Source organism: Eriocheir sinensis, chromosome 17, assembly GCF_024679095.1.
Source record: "Eriocheir sinensis breed Jianghai 21 chromosome 17, ASM2467909v1, whole genome shotgun sequence".
In the NCBI taxonomy this organism is placed as follows: domain Eukaryota; kingdom Metazoa; phylum Arthropoda; class Malacostraca; order Decapoda; family Varunidae; genus Eriocheir; species Eriocheir sinensis.
Window position 1 is genome coordinate 18423932 of NC_066525.1, and position 24272 is coordinate 18448203.

The following is a 24272-nucleotide window of genomic DNA, read 5'->3' on the forward strand; positions in this document are numbered from 1 at the left end:
CTGATGAATACAAGAGACGATGAAAACGACAGTGAAGATGATGATGATGGTGATAATAGTGATGTTGCTGATTATGTCAACGATAGTCTGGCCGAAGATGATGATAGTGATGAATGAACAGTTTTATTCTTCCTACGAGAGGTAACGAAGCAGACAAATAGATAAGCAGGTAGGTGAGTACGTAAGTAGGCAGGTAGGCAGGTGGATAAATAGGTAAGTAGGTTGGCAGAGACATAGGTAAGTAGGTGAGTAGATTGGTGGGTAAGTATGTTTATAGGTAGGTAATGACATGGAGGAGGAGGAGGACGAGGAGGAAGAAGAGGAGAATAGAGTAGGATATAAAAGAACAGAAGATCAGGAACAATTATAATAACTAAAACAAGAACAAAAATAACAAGATCAAGAAAACAACAAAGAACAAAAACAATACCCGTAAAGTCCTCAGGCCGTGCAATATCCCCCATGAGCTGAAGGGAATACGGATGAGAGCTTCTGATCATTGTGCCGAGTGCTGGTGCTGATGCTGACGATGGTGCCTGTTGCTACCCCTAATGGATATGAGGTACAGACGTGAGTGCAATGGTAGCTCTTCCTCCCTTCCTTCCTTCCTTACTCTCTTGGGTGTGTGTGTGTTTTTGTGCGTGTGTGTTTCTTTTACAGCAGAGGAGACTGTGCAAGGGCGTAAAAAAAAGAAAATAATGAAAAAAAAGCCCGCTACTTACTGCTCCTGTATTTTATTTCTACTCTTTTTTTGTTGTTTCTTCATCTCTTTTCTCATTACTATCCTTCCTTCCTATCCTTTTTGTCTCCTTTCTTCTTTCTCCTTTCCTTTCTTTCCTCCTTACTTGGTGTTATTTCCTTCCTCCACTTCTTTGTATCTTCATATCTTGTTTCCTTGCTAGCTTTTTGTTTCATCCCTATTTTTCTGTGTGTGTGTGTGTGTGTGTGTGTGTGTGTGTGTGTGTGTGTGTGTGTTTCTTACGTTCCTAAGCGTTTTCCTTTTCTCCTTCCTTCCGTTTTTTTTTTTTTTTTTTTTTGTGTTATTCTTTCTTTCTTTATTTCTGCCCTCCTATTTCTTTTGTTTTCTTCCCTAGTGATTCTTTTCTCCCTTCTCTCCTTCCTTTCTTCCTTTTTTCTCTTTCTTGCACCTTTTTTCTTTTTTTGTTTCTCTTCCTTTCCTCTATTTGTTTCCTTTATTTTTCCTTCCTTTCTTCCTTCCTTCCTTCCTTCCTTCCGTCCTCTCTATCATCGGTGCTTGTTTCCTTCCTTCATTCCTTTTTTCGTCACATTTTTACTCGTGTTTACCTTCCCTGATGTTTCCACTAATTAAATTCCTTCCTGCTCCCAAAATTTAGCTTCTCTCTTTGTAGAATCTTGTAATTTCCTTTTAATTTTCTTCCCTGTGTTCGTTTTCTTTTTTTACTCAATATTTCTACCACAATGTTTTTTTCCTTCTTCTTTTTCTCTTTATACTTTTCTATCTTTCCACTTAATTGCTATTCATTTTTCTACACCTCTTACTTTATTTACAACTATATTTATCTCTTCTCTTTAACATCTCACTTCTTTCCCGTGGGTATTTCTCCATTATTATACATATATTATACAGCATTATACGTATATTATACGGTACATCTCATTTGTTTTGAATATATCTTCTGTTTTTCCTAAGGTCACTCCTATATCATTTACATCGCCTTCAAGAAATATCCTTCTCACACATTTATCTTCACTTTCTCCTTCGTTTTCATCATCCCTTCCATCATTATATACAATCAAACGAACATCTGTATTATAATTTCGCTCTATCATCCCTTAATCCTACCTGGCTTTTTCCTCTAACGCTGTCCAAACAATAATATCCTTTCTTTTCCCATTCTTTTCTAGCTCTCTAAACCCTTATAATATCAACTACTTAACACAGCTTGTATTTGCAGCCTCTCTCTCTCTCCAAGTGCCGGCTGCGTACTTTCTGCAGACTATCACCAGAGACCAGCAATAACTACACTTCTTTTCACGCCACGTTTGCGCCGCCCTCGTTCCCTCCTTCCTTCCCTCTCGCCCTCCTTCCTTCCCTCTCGCCTCCTTCCTTCCCCAGTCTCACGTCTGATCTTCCTTTCTCCCTCTATCCCTTCCTTTTTCGCTTCCTCCAGTTCTCTCTTACTCCCTTCACTCTACCATATTTTCTGCCTTCTCCAGCCCAGCTTTCTTCTATGTCTTCCTTCTTCCTAACCTCAAACCTCCTCTTCTTCCAATCCTCTTTTCTTTCCTTCTTCTTTCCTTCCACACTTCATTTATTCTTCTCTTCTCTGTCCTTCTCTTACTCTCCCCGCCTTTTCCTCTCTCTCTCTTTCTTTTTCTCTTTTTCTTCCCCGTCGTCCTCCTCCTCCTCCTCCTCCACGTCAGGATCTTTCGGGGTCAATGATTTTTCCTACGGACCCTCGCACGCAGCCGGACAGACACACCCAGACCATGAAGCGTTGGACCGTCCCTCCCACAGAAAGAAGCACTGAATGTGAAAAATGGTTAGCTGGCTGACTGGCTGAATGGCTGCCTGGCTGGCTGTGAATGTGGTTGGTTTGTTGGTTGGCGGCGCACGAAAGCAAAGCTAGCACCCCAAGCATGCCTGCCGCAGAAATAAAATAATATATAAGAGAAAACTCCACCATTTTCATTTTCTTGCGTGACCTGACCCACAAAACAGCCGAGGCCGAGGAGCAATACGCGCAACTGTCCAGGACGAAAGACAGAAACCGCAGCATCTTCATTCCCATCCCATTACTTACACAAACATAACATACTATTCTTACTTTTGACAAACCATCCACATAACCCTTATCCTTATCCTCAAGTTACCTCCCTTTCTAGGCTAACACATCTGATGGAAGTTACCCTCACCCCTTCACCCTTGACTCAGGATGTTAGCAGTATTCCTCCTGGGTCTTTTCCGTTTGGCGTACAGCGCTAAAAGTAATTTTAATATAGATTTTTCTATGTATTTTTGTCCGTAGAATCAGAATATCACATTATTTTTTTGTAGAAATTAACAGTTTTTGAGTTATTTGCCTTTAAAGTTATTTTCTTCCTATCTATTACTGAAGGAATTCAAACTTTAAAAAGTCGTAATATTCAGTATTATATACAATTTATGGATCTTTTCCGTTTGCAAACCTTCAGCAGTCATGGAAACGCTTTGAAAATCCAATTCAAGGACTTTTTTTTTACTCTTGAAAATATGGGATAATGTTTACGAAAGCGCGTCGCTCCTCGCTGAAATAAGTCACATATACATGAGGGGGGTCCAGGAGGCGTAGCCCTGGTTATTAGGGTCGAGGGGCGCAGCCCCTGCTGCGTTAGGTCGTAAAGTTCGGTTGGAGTAGTTTAAATATGCTCCCCGACCCTAAGCCCTCTGCGAGCTATTTTGAGGCTGCGGCGGCTGCAGCGTAAAGGAAAATAACTTAAAAACTGTTCGTTTCTCCATAAAACGGTTGTCATATTCGGATTCTACGGACAAAAATACATAAGAAAATCTATATTAAAATTAATTTTAGCGCTGTACGCCAAACGGAAAAGATCCTTCCTCCTCCTCCTCCTCCTCCTCCTCCTCCTCCTCCTCAAGGGAATTCTCACGTAATACATCGCAATGCCGGTAAAATAACCCCAAGAAAGGGGAGGCAATGGCTTGCACTGCCATCCTGCAAGACAAAGCGCCCCGCAAGACACTTGAGTCCCGCCAGGAAGACACAGACTCATTAGCATTCTGATGACGGCGCCCCCTCCATGCACGTTTAGTCCCCAGGATGGCAAAACCTGCGCTTAATTTCGCGGATAACCACAAATGAAGCGGATCCGCCGGTTCATTTGGCTCAGAGAAGATTACGGCTGCTCCGTCGAGGCCCATCGGTGACGGGAACAACAACATCCACCCAGCCACCGTGAGGAAGACTCCAAAGTGTCGGTTAGCCTGTGTTCCGTTAGGGGAATTACAATTCACCCAACGATCCGTAACGTTATGAAAATCCCACTGGACGCGCGCCAAAGTGTCAGTGACCGCCTACGTAACGCGGCATTACATCACCGCCTCCGCCTCACCCAAACACAGGCGCGGCAACACACAGGAGCGGGAAGGATTCACGAGACAGGCCCGTGAGTCATGAATATTTTAAGTCTCTGATGCATACTCATATGGATTTTTCAGTCACGTGAGTCTGCAAGGGGGGAGGGGGAAGGCTGAGGACAGTCAAGTACTTACCGACGCGTCGGAGTTTCGTGTCCCTCCATCTCCTTGGCCTTCTCCATGACACTCTCGATGATGGCTCGCTCCTCCTCGCTCAGCTGACTCAGGTCCACGTCCGGGGCGCCAGGACCTGCAGCTGCAGCTGCACCTGCACCTGCAGCAAGCGAGGAGCGTGTTAGGGAAGGTCTAGAAAGAAAACATGACAAAACTGCTGAAAACAGACTATGTTACAGAGAGGGAGGCTACCTGAGGTGAGCAAAGACAGTAGTCAGTGGTGACCTCCCACTAGAGCGGATTTTGGCGTGACCGTCACGACGTTGATGTATCGTTATCGAGCCTGGCGGTGGACGAAGAGCTGCTGGGAATGACAATACCATCGATCTCACGAGGCAACACACAGTAAAACATCACGAACATGGCTGGCGAGCTGTCTTTAGGCCGGTGGAGCAACGGACTGAAACACAAGATTCCTGTAGGAGGTTGAACCTCAGGGATACACGCTTGAGCTAAGGTTGAGCCACGGTGACGATCTGACCACTGAGCTAGTGCGTGTCTCTGTGACGCGGCCGAGGCGGGCAGAAGGTTCACGAAACTCGAATCTGTTTCGAAACGACCTTGTTAACGCGAGACAACGAGTCACGGGGCGCCACTCCCAGAGTTTCGCCTCCCTGACAGTGAAGAGACCCGGGGACAAAACCTTCATGCGCGTTCCTTGATCCTATCGCACCTCCTGGCCCACCACACTCCGCTTCCGCCAAATAGACTGTCACTCAAGCTCTGAAAACACACTTGCAGTCGATAACGTGTGGACGAGCTCCATTTTTCTTTCCTTTCTCCACCGTCCTCCCTTCGTTCCTTGCGCCCCACCTTCCGGCACACGTTCCAGGAAAGCCGTACCTGGCCTGAACAACAACATGCCAACAAAATGGTCATCCTAGCAACGCCAAGACTACTACACACCACGCTTCATATAATTGGATTCCTCCCTTGCCACCGTCGAATCATGAAGTGTCTCGCCCGCCTCATTTTTGGAGAAAAAATGGATATAGTCTCTTATTCCAGACTGAAACTACTGTAAACTAAACTAACTCATACTAACAAATTCACCACTAATCAAAGTACAGATAACTATTGGTATAAATCATGAGGGTAAACTACGGTACGAGGGATATATACGTGAATAGCTGACTCGCCTAGGTCATTCACACACACACACACACACACACACACACACACACACACACACACACCACTCCGTGGCGCAACTGGTTAGAGCGCTGCGCTGCCAGGCTTTACGGTCTGACAGGGCGGCGGTTCGAGCCCGCTCAGGCCGGATTCTTTCCGTTGACTAGGAGTGGTTACTGTCCCCCCTTGAACAAGCGGGATGGGGTGTGTTATGTGTGAGGTCCTGGCAGTAACCAGAGATCGACGATAAAGAGCACTTGCTCATGTCGGGAGGGTACCTGCTGGCGGTTACGAGTCCAACGCGTGATCAGACCGTGGTGAATCACACACACACACACACACACACACACACACACACACACATACACTCTACTTGCCCTGGAATATATTATTAAATACCTAACAGTTCGGAGGCGCAATTTGCTCCAATATGAAATTTGAAGTATTCCCGCTGTATCGACCACCTCTGCCTCCTCCAGGGCCTGCTGCCACACACACACACACACACACACACACACACACACACACGCACACAAACTGCAGCTATGTACACACCCTTCGCCATTAGGTACACACACACACACACACACACACACACACACACACACACACACACACACACACACATACTCTGGGTCCAGCCCTGAGTGTCCTAACGAGCATCCCCTTGTTAGCACAGCAACGACGTAAACAACGTGAGCTATATATCGTAAAGGTAGTCTCTCTCTCTCTCTCTCTCTCTCTCTCTCTCTCTCTCATATTTATCTTTCTTTAGTTAACTGATAGCTAAACACCAAGATACAGTAGAATAACAATGAGCCAGAGGATTTTTTATCATTATTATTATTATCATTATTATTTCTAGAATAACTATTATCATCATTATTATTATTACTAGTTCTGGGATATTTTTGGCATGCTGGAGAAGGAGTGACGTTCTGGTGAAAGCAACCGCGGGTATAATGAGGCGGGTGTATTCCAGGGGTGTTTCGCAGACGCTGCTTCATATTCCCCGGAGGAGGCGTCTGCGGGACTAGTCGTGAATACACTCTCCTCATTACAGCCGTGTTTCCTTTCACCTTCCTCAGTTTGTCAAAAATATCTCAATATTATCATGATCCGGGAGGGGGGGAGGGGGGCAGCGTGGGCAAAGCAAGTCATATACCACGAAAAATAAAATTTGGTTGCACCACAAACCTTCTGGGGCAGTCCACTTTGTCTCTCAAGAAAGCTTGCTGGTGCTATAGATAGCACGTAAAAAACAATAAGATTGTCATTATTATCATTCTAGCTTCACTTTTCTTTTTTCTTAGGTGCCACATATAGCGCTGTAGGCTGTCTTGATGGACCTCGTGGGCGAACCCAACCCGTTAGTGGCCCAGGCGAATTTTATGTATAGTGGCTGCCGTGATGTATGACTCTTGCTTGGCCCTTGCTGCCCCCCGGCGCTCCACTTGAAGGAAGTCGCAGAAGTTAGGGTGGATTTAAGATCTGGGCAGCATGTGGGTAACCCTATGTCACTCAGAGATGGTTTGAAAAATCAGCGTTTCGGTTGGACTCGAACCTAGGTCCACGGGCTCACCACGCCCGAATGCTGACCACTCGGCCACCGCCTCCCCTATCTGCATCTCCATCAGCATCATTGTCATCAAGACGCTAACTCTTGGCGACGAGGAGGCCCCACTAAGCCTATTTTTATTCAGCCTCGTTCATTAATATCAACACTCGCTCATTCAGACTGATTGGAGGGGAGGGCACGTCAGGTGTCCCCTAATGAAGAAGGACGGCCACTATATTCACTGCTATGTGTGCCTAATGTACAGGGGGGGGGGAGAGAGAGAGAGAGAGAGAGAGAGAGAGAGAGAGAGCAAACCTCGTAAACTACTAAAAATGACCTTTAACGTTGACCTCATAAAATCCACAGTCGAATTACTTTGAGTGTGTATGTAGCGGATGAGACTCACTATTATCCCCTTTCGCTACTCTAAAAATAATCTCTCTCTATTTATCTATCCCATTTTCCTCCGCAATCTGTAATTCTCTCGTTCATTCTTTCTTTCTAACAACTGTCATGTTCTTCGTTTTCCTCTGCTTTGTACTTTTAATCTTCTTCCCCTCTCTATAATCTTGTACAACCTGTAATGCCCTTTCCCTCTCCTCTTTTCTAGCATCCTCATATATCCTCTCCCTTTCTCTTTTCTTATACTCGATGATGCACAACCTTGCTCCTCTTCCTATACCTGCCGATGTTGTCTCTCTTCCTCCCTCAAGATTACTGGCCGCTTGTCAAATACGTGAAATAAAGGAGAGCACCATCTCGCTCCTTACATGTTCCCACCTGTCACCCACCCGCCTTTACCTAACACTCACTCCCTCCTCCTCCTTCTCTTTCTCTTCCTCCTCCTTCCTCTATATCACCCTCACTCTCTTCCCCACTCTCTTGTCATTCGTCTAATTCGCCACCTTCTTCTCGCCTCCCATATTCTATAACCGTCTAGCCTCCTAAACCTTTCACCTCCCCCTTTGTATCTTCACTTACCACCTACCTATATGTACCTTTCCACCCCTCTTACACCTTTTATCCCCCATTAATACCTCCATTCACATCCCTTTTCCCTCCACCTTCCTTCCCTTCCCTGCACCTGCTACCCAACCACTTCTCTAAATCAGTTATCAATAAATAACCCAAGCCCACTTTCTCCTACCTATTACATCTCCCATCAACTTTTTCCACCTCTATCCCCTCTCTCACATCTTTCCATCAATCACATCGCACCCTCTACATCTCATCCCCCCGCCTGTCAGCCCTCACACCTCCACCAGCAGCCACACCTATCCCCACTCCCTCACGATCCTCCTCAGCCTATACCCTCCTCCGCCACCAGACATCAATGGCACTCCAGAGGTGGTCATAAAACCGCCCAAGTCCCACACGACGCCTCGAATAAAGGCAAAGATCAGCTATTCTTAAACACAGACACCTCCGTTGGGTTTAGCTTTTATAGTATTAAAAGACCCAATTCTGACCTCTATCCTGTTTTTTAACGTAATAAAACCCCAAACTCGCTGACCTACACTGTCCTGAAAATACTTTACTTAATCTAATCCAGTTTCGTCTAGCAAAAATAAACCATGTCAGGCCTGTTAAAATGTTGCCTGCCGTGAGTTGATATTTTTTGTGTGTGTTTTGAAGTCTCGCTCCGTAAAATTATCTCTGTGCGTCCTTCTGAATTCCAATAACTGCGCGGAAAAACTAACGCAAAATGTTCATGTTTATATACACATACGGATGGCGGGGTATAACGTATAATTCCTCAGATCACACTTCATCAAAGGTTAAAGCGAGCCATGAGTGTGTGGAACTGTAAGGATAATAACAATAACATAACAATAATGACTATAAGCATTACCGACAAAATGAATGTGGATTATATCAAATTCCACCTAACCTGCGCACTGCTGATTCAACAGTGTGTGAAAACAACTACTGGCCAAATGTAGCTGGTAGGTCTTAAAATGAATAACAGACAATAAGTGGGTATATGGTAAAGTTGAGGGCATATACCAAAGCGGCGCGTGGTCTAAGTGCTCATCTCCGTCACACTGGCCCTTGAGAATATGAACCTCCAATGAAATCTTTCCTCATCCCTTTCCTTCGCCAGTAAACTAATACTCTCCCTCGACAAACTCCATTCCGGGAAGCGAAGAGTTATTAACTGTGTAGGGCTTGTCTGTAAGGCGAGCAGCAAAGAATACTGTTAAGGTCGACCTCGGTTAGTTGTCTACACACCACTCAATTATCCTCTGCCGCATCGCATTTCACTTCCACTCTCCCTCGCTGTATAAGCCCCGGGCATTACCATCAACATTCACATTAACGCGTGTGTACAGAAGGTCAAGTTTAAATCCATGACAATTTTCGACCTTTACCTCCCTCACCCTCTCTCCCGTTGTTTCCTTCCTTCCTTCCTTCCTTCCTTCCTTCCTCCCTCCCTTTGTTGATTAGCAACTTTAACACACACACACACACACACACACACACACACACACACACACACACACACAGTGCTGTTTAGTGAGCAGGTGTCGAGAATATCAAAATGTGAAGGAAAACGTGATGTGTAAACCACTCCATGCGCTCACACACACACACACACACACACACACACACACACACACACACACACACACACACACACACACACACACAAGCATACACAGTTCTTTCAGGGCTCATTTACTTAATCCTTCTCGAAATATTTTCCTTAACATAATTTATAATGAAATTAGTAACAATTGTAGTGGGACAACTTTCTCTTAATTTTACGTATGACTAGGTCGACAACAGGAAACTTTAGCATGTACTTACTGTGTGCTAACATCCTAAGACTATTGTTACAGTGGAAAATATTACTTTTTCTAAGGACAAAAGACACTGGAAAAATAACGGTACATATTTGATAGGGCACTAGACACAGGGATAAACACATGCCTTGGGAGTAGTGGAGGTGGGTTAAATTTACGGTTACTTTAATCATTAGCATTATTTTCTGTATTGTCATTATTAATAGTATTTTTTATTATTATTACTGTTATCATTATTATTATTATTATTATTATTATTATTATTATTATTATTATTATTATTATTATTATTATTATTATTATTATTATTATTATTATTATTATCACTTATTATTGCCATTACCACAATTATTATTATTATGTTTTATTATTATTATTATTATCATCATCATTATTATTATCATTATTATCATTATTATCAGTATTATTAGTGTTGCTGTTCAGGGAGTGACATCAGGTGAAGGATTAAAAACAAAGAAATACTCTTCTATTTCAACATTAGAGAGCATTTTCGAGTAATTTTTGGAGCAACTTACATGCTCTCTCTCTCTCTCTCTCTCTCTCTCTCTCTCTCTCTCTCTCTCTCTCTCTCTCTCTCTCTCTCTCTCTCTCTCTCTCTCTCTCTCACACACACACACACACACACACACACACACACACAATCAAGGGGAATGGAGGGAGGGCAACAATAACAGCAGCAGCGGCAGTGACAGTCTGAGGGAGAGGGAGAGTGACACGCCCGGTCGCGGGAGAGCGCCAGAGAAAGTCGCCGCCGTGGACCTCTCACAAGAAGGGCTTTTAGGTAATGGAGTCTTAAATAACTCAAATTAATGGACTTTATATACGAGATTATACTTAGGGCGACTTTTCATCATAATACACGAGTCTGCTTTCAGGACATATTTTCCTCGCCCTTTTTTTCTTTCCTTAATTTAATGGTGCTCTTAAAATACGTGGAGTTTATGTGCCGTCTAATCATGACACACACACAAGTTTGCTTTTAAGTGATTATGTGAGATTAATGTTATGTTTGTTTGCTTCTTAATTGCTCCGTTTTAGTGATCTTTTTCTCACTTAGTGTGCTCCCAATTAGTGTGTCATTTCGTTATATTCACACATTAGTTTGATTTTAAATCGTCTAAGGTTGCAGAAGTTTTTGTTAGATTTATTTTTCTTTTAAGACGCTTAGTTGACAGGCATTCAAGAGTTTAAATTCGTGTGATTCTGCAATTATTTTACTTTTGAATACATTTTGGGTCATATCAGTATTTTTATGACTTTTTCACCTCTTAAAAGCTCCTGGTTGACGGACACTTTGGAGCCACAGCTTGCTATCACACAGAATATTTTCCTGTAAATCTCCTTGGAAGTTGATAGCTATTTTTACTGCTTCATCTCTTACCATTGCTTTGGCAGCCGCTTTAGCTTGACTTATATAATCTGGGAGCTGGCAAAAGTTTAGTTTTAAATATATAAACCTTGAATGTTTTTTTTTTTTTTTACTTTACTTTTTTTAACTACTGGGAAAGGTTTATTTGCACTGGTTGCAAAGGGAGCGACGCAGAGAGAAGGGCTACAGAAGCTGTTCTGCTTTTAAATGAGCTAAGTAACTACTGCTGTTAGTGTCAAGTGTTGGGTGCGGAGAAACTACTCAACGTTAGGTTTTACAAGTATCTACAGCCTTGAGTGTTGTGTGGATGAGGAGGTACAGTTGGCAGGGTAGCCGGAGTTCCGGGTACCAAGCCAGCAGAGCTACAGTCGTGCATCAACTAGTGGTAACAGGATAGATACGTGCGAGAGAGGAGATATGCCTTATGGTCTACGTGGCCTCAGTGGCCGGGGTGCGTGAAATAGATACTGCGGCAAATGTTTCTACAGCGCGACTGGAGGGCGGAGTCACCAAGCTCACCAGCGGCGCAAGGCAGCGTGCTTCAGCTTCTCGAGAAGTGGAGTTGCAGCTACTGGCACCTTGTCAACTTACTTGTTTGCGATCGAGCACCAGAAGGGAGTGTGGTCGTCCCCGTCATGCCCTGAGAGATCGGGCCATGTGGCCCTTGAGAGGTCCAGGACTGGCCCATGGCCCCGTGTTGGCCCATCCTTTGCTGGGCTGTCCCCGGGGGGCCCATACCACCCACACTCGCACTAAGACCCCCGAGCTGGCCCTGTGGGTCACGCCCCATTGAGCCTTGTCTGATAATTCCTGGCTTCTTATCCATTGTCCCTCGAGCTTGGTTCAAAAGGTCTTGTCCACTAAGTTTCTTATTATGATTATCTTGCATTGAACCCATTGCATTTTGTGCTCCCATAGACTGTGTTCCCATAGGCTGGGCTCCCATAGGCTGGGCTCCCATAGGCTGGGCCCCCATGGGCTGGGTTCCCATAGGCTGGGCACCCATAGGCTGGGCACCCATAGGCTGGGCACCCATAGGCTGAGTACCCATAGGCTGGGCTGCAATTGGTTGGGCTGCCATTGGTTGGCCTCCAAGGGGGTGCGTGCCCATGGGCTGTGTTCCCATGACCTGTGCCCCAAGGGGCTGCGTCCCTGAGGGTTGGGAGATCTGGTTTTGGTGGGGGGCGCCTGGGCCAAGCTTTCCCGGCTCTGAGTGAGGTGGTCGCTGGAGGTCCAATCCTGGGGAAGACAAACAGGGGTGGATACGAGTACTCTGAACACCGGCTCATCGACACGCTGCGTTCTGCTGCCTCCGAGTCCTTCTCTGACACCTGGAAGACAAGGGGTTTAGCGCAGCAGCAGCATCTGAATATTCTTACGTCTGCACCACTGAAGAGCCGCACCTGCAAGGTAAAGAAAGTCACCTGGTGAGTGAAGCACGCGTGATATAAGGATTCACTCACTCACAAACACCATTTTCTCAAAATTCATTCCAGGAAGAGCTCCGACAAGATTACAACGCTGGTAGCAACCGTCATAACTTTACACAGATAATACTGAACACGCATTGACGTTGCCACTTTACAACCCATGCTGTCCTAACACTACTTGCCGAAGCTACCACCACCATCACCGCCAACACAATGGAACCGGCGAAAAGAATAAACCACTCGTCAGTAACACCAGCATTCACTTACAATATTAATACACACAATACTCGACCCATCAGGTTCCCGGGAACAGTAAGAATTTAAGGCTCTCACAAAACCGTCCCCATGGCCCTTATCCTCACCTCTCCTCCTACACACACACACACACACACACCCTCCTCACACTCGCCCACTTCAACTCCTCCACCGATGCCCTGACCTGCCGATAAACCACAAACCGAAACGCCCGTCAGAATCTGTCGTGTCCTAACTAGACCCGAAAAGACACCAAGGGGGGATGAAGAAGGAGATGAAGATGAAGGTGGAAGAAGAACGGAGGGACGAAGACGAAGCAGAGAAGGAGGAGAAGGAGATGAGGAGGGTGATGGGGGTGACAGCAGCGAAGACAGGGAAGACAAGGGTAAGGCGAAGGATGAGAATGGTAACAAGAATGAAAACGAAGAAAATGGCAAAGGAGGAGTAAAGGAGAAGGAGAGAGAAAAAGAATGAAAAAAAAAATGGCAAAGGAGGAGTAAAGGAGAAGGAGAGAAAAAAAGAATGAAAAAAAAAGAAAATGGAAAAGGAGGAGTAAAGGAGAAGGAGAGAGAAAAAGAACGAAAAAAAAAGAAAATGGAAAAGGAAGGAGGAAAAAAAAGAGAGAGAGATTAACGAAAAGAGGAAATATGAGAAATGGTCTCTTGCCAATGTCAAGTTTGTGCCATTAGACTCAGGTCTCTCTCTCTCTCTCTCTATCTATCTATTTATCCGGGTAACAGGCTAAGCAAGGGAACATTTCTTTTTTTCCTTATCCCTGACGAGGTAAACCTGACGGAACGAAAGGGAGTCACGTTTTATTGTTCTCACGGAGCCAAAGAGATGTCTGGAGGCGCGGCAGAGGCGGGGGAGGCGAAAGTAGAATGAACGTGGGCGATGAGGCGGAGGGAGGAAGGATGCCGAACCGAAACAGGAAAGTCTAGACGGGAGGAAATCGAAGTGGGGAGAGTCTAGACCAGAGAGGCGAAAGGGGAGGTGGTGAGGGAAGTTTCAGAAGGGAGGAATTTAGAGGAAGGGGCTGGAGGGAGGGAGGAAGGGAGGTCTAATCTTTATTGTGAAAGAAAGTTGGATGAGGTGAGAATCCTGGAAGTGAAGGAAGGAATAGCAATGTGAAGGTAGACTGATGTATCAATGGAGGGCAGGGAAACAGACAGACGGAAAGAGAGACGGACAGATACACACACACACACACACACACACACACACACACGTATACATACACACAAACCCTCACACGCACAGAAATAGAAATAGAAAAAGCTAACACAAAGACAATTACTGGAAAACTAAACATAGCAAGAGATAAACAGAAAGACGAAAAACTAGATTAAGACGCAAGGAAGGCGAGATACAAGGCAATGTTATGCACAAAGCCTGACAGGAAGACAAACGAAAACCTTGTTAAAGAAAAGCTACGGAGAAGAGGTAAAGGAGGAAGAGGAAGGAAACTGGAGAAATGGAAGGAAGACACAGAAAATAGAGGTCACCGATCTTTTTTTTTCTTCTTTTGTTCTACTTCTCTTCCTTCTTCGCCCTTGCTTCACCTCCTCTCCTCCTCTTCCTCCTTTACTTCTCCTTCTTCTCCAAATCCTTCTTTTTCTTCTTCTTCTCCTTCATCTTCACCATCATCTTCACCATCATCTTCTTCTTCTTCTTCTTCTTTTTCTTTTTCTTTTTTTTTCTTCTTCTTCTCCTTCATCTTCACCATCATCTTCTTCTTCTTTTTCTTCTTTTTCTTTTTCTTCTTTTTCTTTTTCTTCTTCTTCTTCTTCTTCTTCTTCTTCTTCTTCTTCTTCTTCTTCTTCTTCTCCTCCTCCTCCTCCTCCTCCTCCAAGATGGCTTTATGGCGAGTCAGACTCTCATTTCTAGACTGGAGGAGGTCTTGGAATTCCTCCGCAGGGGTTTGACGTCATCTGCAGCTTAATTTTCACCGATATAAAGGATAGATGAGTCCCCCCTTCAACCCCCTTCATCTCCCCTAACACCCCTGTCCCCCCTCTTCTTCCATCTTCACCCCTGTCACCCCTTCTTGTCTCCTCCTTACAGCTTCTTTTTTTGCCACAACATCCCCCATTATGTAAGACCTTCCTTTCCTATAATTTTTAACCCTCCTGTTCCTCCTCCTTCTCCGCCCCCTTCTCCTCCACCTCCCTTTCTACTGACCCAGTTTCTGTTCCTTTTTATCCTACACACCCTTTCTTTAAGTGCCAGCCCCGCCTTACTCCTTACTCCTTTTTTCTCTCTCCTTTATTTCCTTATCCGCAGAGCAGTTCTTTTTTTCCTTCTCCGTAAACCTTTATAACTATCCTCTAATCTCTTCTTTTCCTCTCCTATTTCATCATCACCCTGTAACACTTTTTTCCTCCTCCATTTCATTAACCCCTCACATATACATCCTCTGAACCTCCTCTTCCTTTCATCATCTATTCCTCCTCCGTGACCTGTGGTGTTATGAGCCTCCCTCCCTCGGCTCTTGTGTGTGAAGGCTGAGGAGGACGGAGTGACGTCGACCTCAAGGTTGGGTATTATTGTGATGCAGATGTGTCTCCATGGTGAGCTGTTCGTCCCCTTCTCTACCCCCTCCTCCTTAACCTTTCATCTCCCTCCCACGTCTTCTTGCTCCATCTCAAGGCTTACAATGTGGCTCCCCTCCTCCTCTCTCCCTTACTCCTTCATCTCTCCCTCCCTCCCTTCCGTCACATGGCTCATTCTCCCTCCCTCCTCTCCCTTCTCTCCGTCTTCCCTTCATGCTTTTGTCCTCGAAGAGCCTTAGTGAGATCCGGATAATGCTCATTGCAGGTGCCCAAGAAGAAGCTGCGTGTGTGTGTGTGTGTGTGTGTGTGTGTGTGTGTGTGTGTGTGTGTGTGTGTGTGTGTGTGTGTGTGTGTGTGTGTGTGTGGTTGGGTGGTCTCTCTCTCTCTCTCTCTCTCTCTCTCTCTCTCTCTCTCTCTCTCTCTCTCTCTCTCTCTCTCTCTCTCTCTCTCTCTCTCTCTCTCTCTCTCTCTCTCTCTCTCTCTCACTCTGCTTCTGGCTTCATCCCAGGTATTGCAATCAAGACTCACTCACTCATATTTCCTAACCAAATTTCATCAGTTTAGTGACTCAAGCGTCCCCTTACTACCACGAGGAGTAGGAGAAGGAGGCGGAGGACGAGGACGAGGAGGAGCAGGAGGATGACGACGACGACGAAGATAACGACAACAAAAGGAACACAGACAAAAAGAGAATGGGAGAAAATCAACACGGACGAAACACGGACGATAAGGCAATGGATGGAACACGTATACGAAGAGAAAATGGACAGGTAAGGGAGCGTACCGGCGTGCCAGTGCGGGAGTGTGCGCGCGTGGGCTGGCACATCCCTACCGGCTGGAGCGCTCTTGGTCACGCGGGATGACAGATGCTAATGAGGAAGAAAAATGATGCCAGCGATAATGATCCTGGCTGCTGGTGGTGATGGTGGTGGCGGTGATGGTGGTGGTGGAGGTCGATGCCGTGAAGAGCTCCTCCCCGTGGTGACTATATGTACGGTGGTGAAGGTGATGATGGTGGTGGTGGTGGTAAAAATGGTGATGATGGAAGTGGAGGCGGAGGATGGGGGAAGTGATGGACGAAAGAAAGGAAGACAGAGAGAAGATGGAAGAGATATAGAGAAAGGGAAGAAGAAACAGAAGATATGAGGGGCATCTAAAACTCCATCTTATTGATTTATTGAATTAAAAGGAATAGAAAATAAAAGTACGTGATGTGAATTATAACTAGGTGTACAGAAATGCCAATAAAGGTGAGAGAGAGAGAGAGAGAGAGAGAGAGAGAGAGAGAGAGAAGGGGGGAAGCCTCCATCTGCGGCCTTTTTAAAGCTTTGCCGTGATCCTTTTAGTAAGCAACTCGACCATTCCCATAAATCTGAAGGAGCGTACAGCGGAAGGTCTCTCTCTCTCTCTCTCTCTCTCTCTCTCTCTCTCTCTCTCTCTCTACACACACACACACACGCACACACGCACACACACACACACACACACACATACACACACACACCTAGATGTAACTATACTATACGTTTGTAGTTCTATCTGTATCGTCGTGAATGTTTATATTATGCGTCCCAGTATTGCATTTGTTATATATGTACCTATTGTGTTTGTATACATTGTTTCATGCATTACGACTTCCTATTCGGCCTCTCAATTAAATTCTAGTATGTAGCTTTACCAACCTGTTTGCATTTATATTGATGTTCTGGGAGCCGTTCTTACTGTATTGTATTCATTTGATTAAACTCTGTACATGTAATTCAACCAGAATGTTTGGAAAATCTGCGGATGTTCTCTGCACTATCGCATTTCAGCGGCTGTTTTATTGCACTGTATTGTTAGTCTGCCGTTTTAATTTTATATGTGAAATTAAATGTTATGTCACCTTCCGATCCCACTTACGGATTTAATTTGTAACAAGATAGCGACTTCAGAAGGTATATCATTAAGGGAAAACTAAATAAGCAACACAACACTGCTCCTCTATTGCGTGGACGATATGAAAGAGAAAATTATTCCTTCATCTCTCCTCCTCCTCCTCCTCTCCTCCTCCTCTTAATTATCAGGAATCACAGTCAGTCCTCTCTAAGCCCTCGTCATTAGTAGCGAATTTTACTTCTTTGCGTGGAGTCAGCAGAGCCCACAGTGAAGGCATCGAACCCGGTACACACTCATTATACCCCGCTACCACCCACCCAACACTTCACAATAATACGAGGGGAATGTTACTGTTCTTTTCCCTCGCTCCTGCTTGTTAGTATTGTATGGTTTGCGTTGCCTCTCTGTTCATATTCAACGTAACCATCTGTGTCAGTAATGAATGATGTTGAGATGTGGAGACTAATGTCTACGCAGAAATGATGTTGTTATCTTTACACTTCCTACATGACTTAGCTCTTGCCCTTCTATCTATGAAAAAAAATGTTTAATGTAGACAAGGGAACATGATGAATAAGAAATTGGTAAGAATATTAAAATGATGTTATCTTTACACTTCCTACATGACTTAGCTCTTGCCCTTCTATCTATGAAAAAAAAACGTTTAATGTAGACAAGGGAACATGATGAATAAGAAATTGGTAAGAATATTAATTAAGCAAATAAATGCAAACGAATCACAAAATGGATACCAGAGCAAGCGAAACAGCTAGTGAACAAATTAATTTCAGATACCCAGAAACTCATCATTACATTACATCCTTGCAAGAGAGGCCATCTAGTACCTTCAGTTCATTATACTCGAGACGATTGGCGGCGGCAGCGAGCAACAGGAATCCCTTTCAAGACTCAGAGCGAGGACACATGAGGAAGAGACAGAAGGAACACAAAAAAAAAAAGGATACCATAATCAGATTCATCAAGTCCTCAAACGAAGACACTGGGAGGGAAGACCCATGTGTGTGTGTGTGTGTGTGTGTGTGTGTGTGTGTGTGTGTGTGTGTGTGTGTGTGTGTGTGTGTGTGTGTGATTCATGATGATGATTACAGGAGGAGGAGGAGGAGATGCAAGAAAAGCGCAAGAAGACATGAGGTAATTGATCAAACGGACACACACACACACACACACACACACACACACACACACACACACACACACACACACACAGAGGGATAGATAGAGGACCAACTTTGTCCGGTGAGTCCCAAAACTCCAAAACTCTCGCGTCTCGTCGATGTCAAACCGCAATTTTGAAGTTTTATCTTAGTGACTTAAACTCAAGTGACCCTGTTTCTCTCTCTCATATCCTAATTTTCATCGTTCTGTCCTCCTTCCCTCCTTCTTTCCTTCCTCCCTTCCTTTCTTCCCTCCTTCCAATAATCCTTCCTTTTATCCCAAACTTTTCACCATAATCTCTTTTCCTCTCCTTCTAGCTTCGATCTTTCTTCCTTCCGACCCTTCTCAAACTATCCCTCCTACCTCCCTCCTTCCCTTCTTTTCTTCCTTCCTTTCCTCCATCCTCTCCTTTTTCACTTCTTTTTATCCTCCTCCTTCATCATTTACTCTTTTTATCTGTTTTCCCTCATCCGTTTCCTTCCTTACATCATTTTCTACCTTTTACCTTTCTTATTTTCCTATCCACCATCTTTTCTTTTCCTTTTATTCTTTCTCTCTTTCTTCAATTGACTATCCTTTATCTATTCTTCCTTTCCTCTTTCTCCCCTTCATTTCCTGTTTTCCTTGTATCCTTTCTTCTCATCCCTGACTCAGTCCTTTCCAGTCTTTCTTTCCTTCTTTCCTCTTGCATGCCTCTCCTCCTCCTTCCCTCTTCCCCTCACCTCCTTCCTCTCGACGCCACCGCAGCAGTATTACCATGGTAACGGCGGAGGCGAGGTAAAAAGAGACATGGGTAAAAAAATATTATTATAAAAACATCCCTCGGTGACCCGCAGGTATACCGCACTTCTTCCTGTTTACGGATATTTACCTGCCTACTTTATGTATCTATCTATTTATTTATCTATCCAGCTCTCTGCTTTCTCTGTGTATATGTCTATCTATTTATATATATACCCTAGCTATCTGTTCTATCTACCTATCTGTCTATCTTTACATATATGCCTAACCATCCATCTTTCTATATATCCATCTATTTCAACGTATATGTCTGTCTGTTCGTGTCCTTTAGATCCACCAGTTCATCTATCCACAAAATTATACCTGCTTACCTATCCATATATCTATCTCTATGTTTATCAGCTTGTATGTCTGTTCATCTGTTTGTTCATGTATCTGTCACCTACCTATCTATTTACCTATCTCCTTATCAAGCTTATATCGTCGCGTATCGCCACCTGAAGCGAGTCATGAATTTGTGATAACAGTGACAGGTGACAGATAAAATAGAATAGGAGATAGATAGATAGAGACAGAGAGAGATGCCGTGTGAGAGACAAGGCCACGACAAAAGCAAACATGTGTATAGTGTTAATGTTAGGGTTAATTCTGATGTGAAATAGTAATGTATAAAAATGACTCAGTTTTAAGAGAAGAGAATTCACAATATCACCTTCAACCTGAAAAATACCTAAAAAAGTGTATTAGTATTATAAGCCTGGGTATTATTAAGGAGAGAGAGAGAGAGAGAGAGAGAGAGAGAGAGAGAGAGAGAGAGAGAGAGAGAGCAATGTGGCTAGTGCTCGTTTTCTTCTTTTTTTTCTGTATATATTGTAATGTCAACGTTAAGGTCGAAAGAGAGTGCAACAACATTTTCCCGACCCCGACTTTTAATCTTTCTTGCTCCAAAAAGTTGACAGCTACTCGAAACAATATTTATAGAGAGGATGAACTATGTACGATATTTTTTTCACTGCGAATTTGATCTCTTTGTTGTTTTTATCAAGAGTGCATTGAGGCGTGTGTGCGTGTGTGTGTGTGTGTGTGTGTGTGTGTGTGTGTGTGTGCGGGATGAATTGTATCTCACCTTCAGTTTGACCCTCTCACCTCCTCCTCCTCCTCCTCCTCTTCCTCCTCCTCCTCTCCCTCCTTTCTCTCCCTTCATCCCTTCCCTTCTGCTTCATTCCTTTGCCTTTTATCAGCTTCCCTCTCCCCTTCCTGCCATCTTCCTCCCTAACCCTCCCCTCCTCCTTATCTCCTCCCCCTCTCCCTCGTTCTCCTTCCCTCTCATTCCTTTCCCTCCTCTCTCGTCCCCCTTTCGCCATTCCTTCCTTTCCCCACCTCTTTTACCTTCTCTCCTTACTCCCCTTACTCGCCTCCCCTCCTCTCGTTCCCCCTTTCCCATTCCTTCCCTTGCCAGACCCTTCCCTTCCCTCACCGATAAGGCAGCAGACCCGACTTAGCCCCGGAAATTCAGAGTCCGTAAAGTGGAAAAATGTTGGTCGGTCTGCGAGTTAGTCTGTCCGCGCATGGTGTACCGAATGACACCTGACCGTACAGCGAAGTCAATGTGATAAAGGCCCCATGAATAAAGGCGAGCTTCGGGTGTTACTGTTGGCTGGTGCAGAGATCAATATGCATGTATGTACGGGCAGACAGACTTGAATTTATACACATATACATACATACTTGCACGCATACAATTATACAGGGATTTATATTCATTTGTTTTTGTTTTTTTATCGACTGAACATTGTAGACGATAATGCATTTTGTCTGTAACATCATGAGTGTTGTAAAGGTAACTCTCTCTCTGAACATTGTAGAAGATAATGCATTGTGTCTGTAACCTCATGAGTGTTGTAAAGTAATCTCTCTCTCTCTCTCTCTCTCTCTCTCTCACACACACACACACACACAAAACAAAAATCATACACAATTCACAGGTTACGGCCTCCACAAACGTCCCTCTGCCGGCCCGAACCCTCAAGACAACGACGTTCTATGTTCGCTATATCCTACCTCATCTGAGTGAGTGGCCTGTGATCATAAAAGCCAAACCAGATCACACGTCGCAGCCCAGATACACCACTCACCATCTATATATCTAACCCTCTATCTATCTATCTATCTATCTATCTCCCGTATTCTCAGAGGCCTTAAGCTCTCACAACAAATATTTCCAAAGGCTCCAAATGAGAGTTATCTAGTTCTCATGAGTTTTGTTTCACGTTCACGGTGCAGATGTCTTGTCAAACTACCGCTAAGCCAATAAAACTCACTATAGAAGTACCCAGAGCCTCCACGAAAGCCTTAGCAAATGCGGTTGGGTGTGATAGCCCCGTAATGTTTGAGAAAATGGTGGGCCTTATCGACTGTAGGTGGGTGTATATATATTTTTTTTACAGCAGGGGAGTCAGTTCAAGGGCATAAAAAAAGGCCACAAATGTTATAAAAAAAAAGCCGCTACTCGAAATGCCCCGAAATGTTTGAAAATATAGGCCTATCTCCCGTCATTTTTACCGCCGAGTCAAGGGAGGAGAGAAGGAAACGTCGTCCTCTTTGGCGGGATGAAGTGGGGAAGTGAAAAGGGGCTATAACACTGGGCATATTTTCCGTGGATCTTCAGTCAAACCACGATTTCCGCTGGCGTCATTCTCATTTGTTTCTTGTTATTGCTGCTGCTGATGATGGTGAGTAATACAGTCTTCCTCTGCTGAAATCTACCGTAGCTTTGGAAGAGCATGGACACGTCACAGAAAACCACGGAAATATGAGAACCACGCCAGCGGAAATCGTGGTTTGACTGAAGATCCGCGGAAAATTTGCCCAGTGTAATAGCCCCTTAAGTCTTCGCCCTCTCACACCCCGCCTCAAAGGAGCTCCGGTGGGGGGGACAGTTTTCTTTTCCTCGTCTAGCTGACAAGAGATCACCCGAGTGGTCTTGTAAGAAGGCGGGTAAGGCACAAAGACCCAATCTCCACGAACTGTATCTCGCCGTATTAAAACTCTGCCCCGATATCCTACTTTCCCTTTACTTTCTATCGGCTTTGTTGTTGCTGTTGTTGTTGTTGATGGTGGTGGTGGTGTGTTCTGGGGATGATGTGGCATGGCAGCTCTCTCTCTCTCTGCAGGGTTAAGATAATATAAGTTTGTAATACTTCTCTCACCAAGGGAAAAAACACTTATTACGGTATATCCCCAGAGACACACGACACACACACATACACACACACACAAACACAAACACACACACACACACACACACACACACACACACACACACACACACACACACACACACACCTAAAGAGCATCCTCATTAGGGAAACAATTGGGAGAGAGATGAGGGAAGGGAGGAAGGATCAGGGATGCTGCTTATCAGGAAAAACATTGAAGGCAGCAAAGAAACAGGAAAGGCCAAAGGAGACAAAAGAATGGAGGGAGAGAAGAGAAAGAAGAAGGGAAAGAAGGTAAGATGTAAATATGCTAAAAAAATAGGGAAGGAGAAAAAAAAAGGAAAAGAGGGATGGAAATTTACAGCTAAGGGAAGGAGAAGGAAAGGAAGGTGACGCAGACGGAAATTAAGACCGCAGAGAAAGAGAAAGAAGGAAGGAAATAAGGAGGATGGTGACGTCTAGTGCCCCCTCATATTGCGGACGAAAGTGAGCTGATGGTGAGGGAGACTACAGCGTTGCATTATGGCCGGGAAAGGGAGGAAGGGGTAGGCAGGAGGAGCGCTCACCATCACAGCTTCCCTTACTACCAGGCAAAAATAAATAGAAGGGAACAGGGGGAAGTAAAGGGGAGGGAGGAGGGAGGAGATAGTGTTGTGGTGACCGGGGATGGAAGCAGCGTTGCCAGATTATCGTATTCACCACATTGTATTTATAATTTTTAAACCTCAAAATCTCTTACCAACGCAAATAACGAAAGAATATTAGAGTCAGCGTTAAAACTGTTATTTATTGATGGTGTTGTTGTTGTTTTTTTGCTATAGATATCAGTCAGAAACTACGAATATGCAATACGGTGTGTACGATAATTTGGCAACGCTGGATGGAAGAGGAAGGGGGAAGAGGATGAGGAGGACGAGGACGAGGACGACGAAGAAGACACGTAAACAGGAATGGACAGGAACGGGGAGTGGAAGGAGTAGAAAGAAGAGACCTCACCATCATAGCTCTCATTTCCTTAGACAGAATACAAGATACCGTAGGAGGAAGAGGAAGAGGAGGAGGAAGAGTAGGAGGATGAAGAGGACGAGGACGAAGACGACGAAGAGGACACGTAAACAGGAATGGATAGGAATGGGGAGTGGAAGGAGTAGAAAGAAGAGACCTCACCATCATAACTCTCATTTACTTAGACAGAATACAAGATACCGTAGGAGGAAGAGGAGGAGGAAGAGTAGGAGCAATAAGGGCGGGGACACACAGCACCAGGTTAAGTAAATACCTAAGTCTGGCAAAGGAATTTCCGCAATACAGTTTAATTTATTTCTGCCGGAGGATCGACCAGCGGCGGGAGCGGCGGCCGAGTCCTCAGGAAATGAGATAGGATAAGACAGCACAGGAAGGCGGCGGCGGCGAAGGAAGGGAAGCGGGATGAATCTTTCTCTGGGCCTTCCCTTGAAATTACCGGAATAAGCCAGCACCACCACCGCCACCACCGCCGCAGCCTCAGACAAAAAAGATTAAGGTACAGACACACAGACTGGCTGGCGCTGGGTGCAAGACTGGGTTTTTTTGGGGGGGGTTGAATTATACCAAGGTGCAGTGGTTGGTTGCCCACCGCACTGTTACATTGTCTTTTATTACCTTATCTCTTTCCTTCAGTATTCCCTTCCTTTCATATCCTAGTCGTCCCTTCCTTCCCTCGTTCGTCCACTTGTACTCTAATCCTCTCCTTTCCTTTCCTAACCTCTCATCTCATTTCATCTTCTCTTTTCTCTTCTCTTCTCCCCTCTCTCTCATCCTCCTCTCTCCTCTGTCTCATCCTTTCCTCTCTCATCCTATTCTCTC

General features: G+C 44.7%; 1 protein-coding gene across 1 annotated transcript in view; it reads right to left on the reverse strand.

The window, feature by feature from the left end:
* LOC127000049 (spidroin-2-like) overlaps window positions 1-24272 on the reverse strand; it is a 107389-nt gene that overhangs the window by 71570 nt on the left and 11547 nt on the right. The window contains exons 2-3 of the mRNA XM_050863457.1: window positions 11769-12416; window positions 4253-4391 (exon numbers count right to left, since the gene is read on the reverse strand). Of these exons, the coding sequence (XP_050719414.1) occupies window positions 4253-4391; window positions 11769-12416 (787 nt within the window). The remainder of the gene's footprint in view (window positions 1-4252; window positions 4392-11768; window positions 12417-24272) is intronic.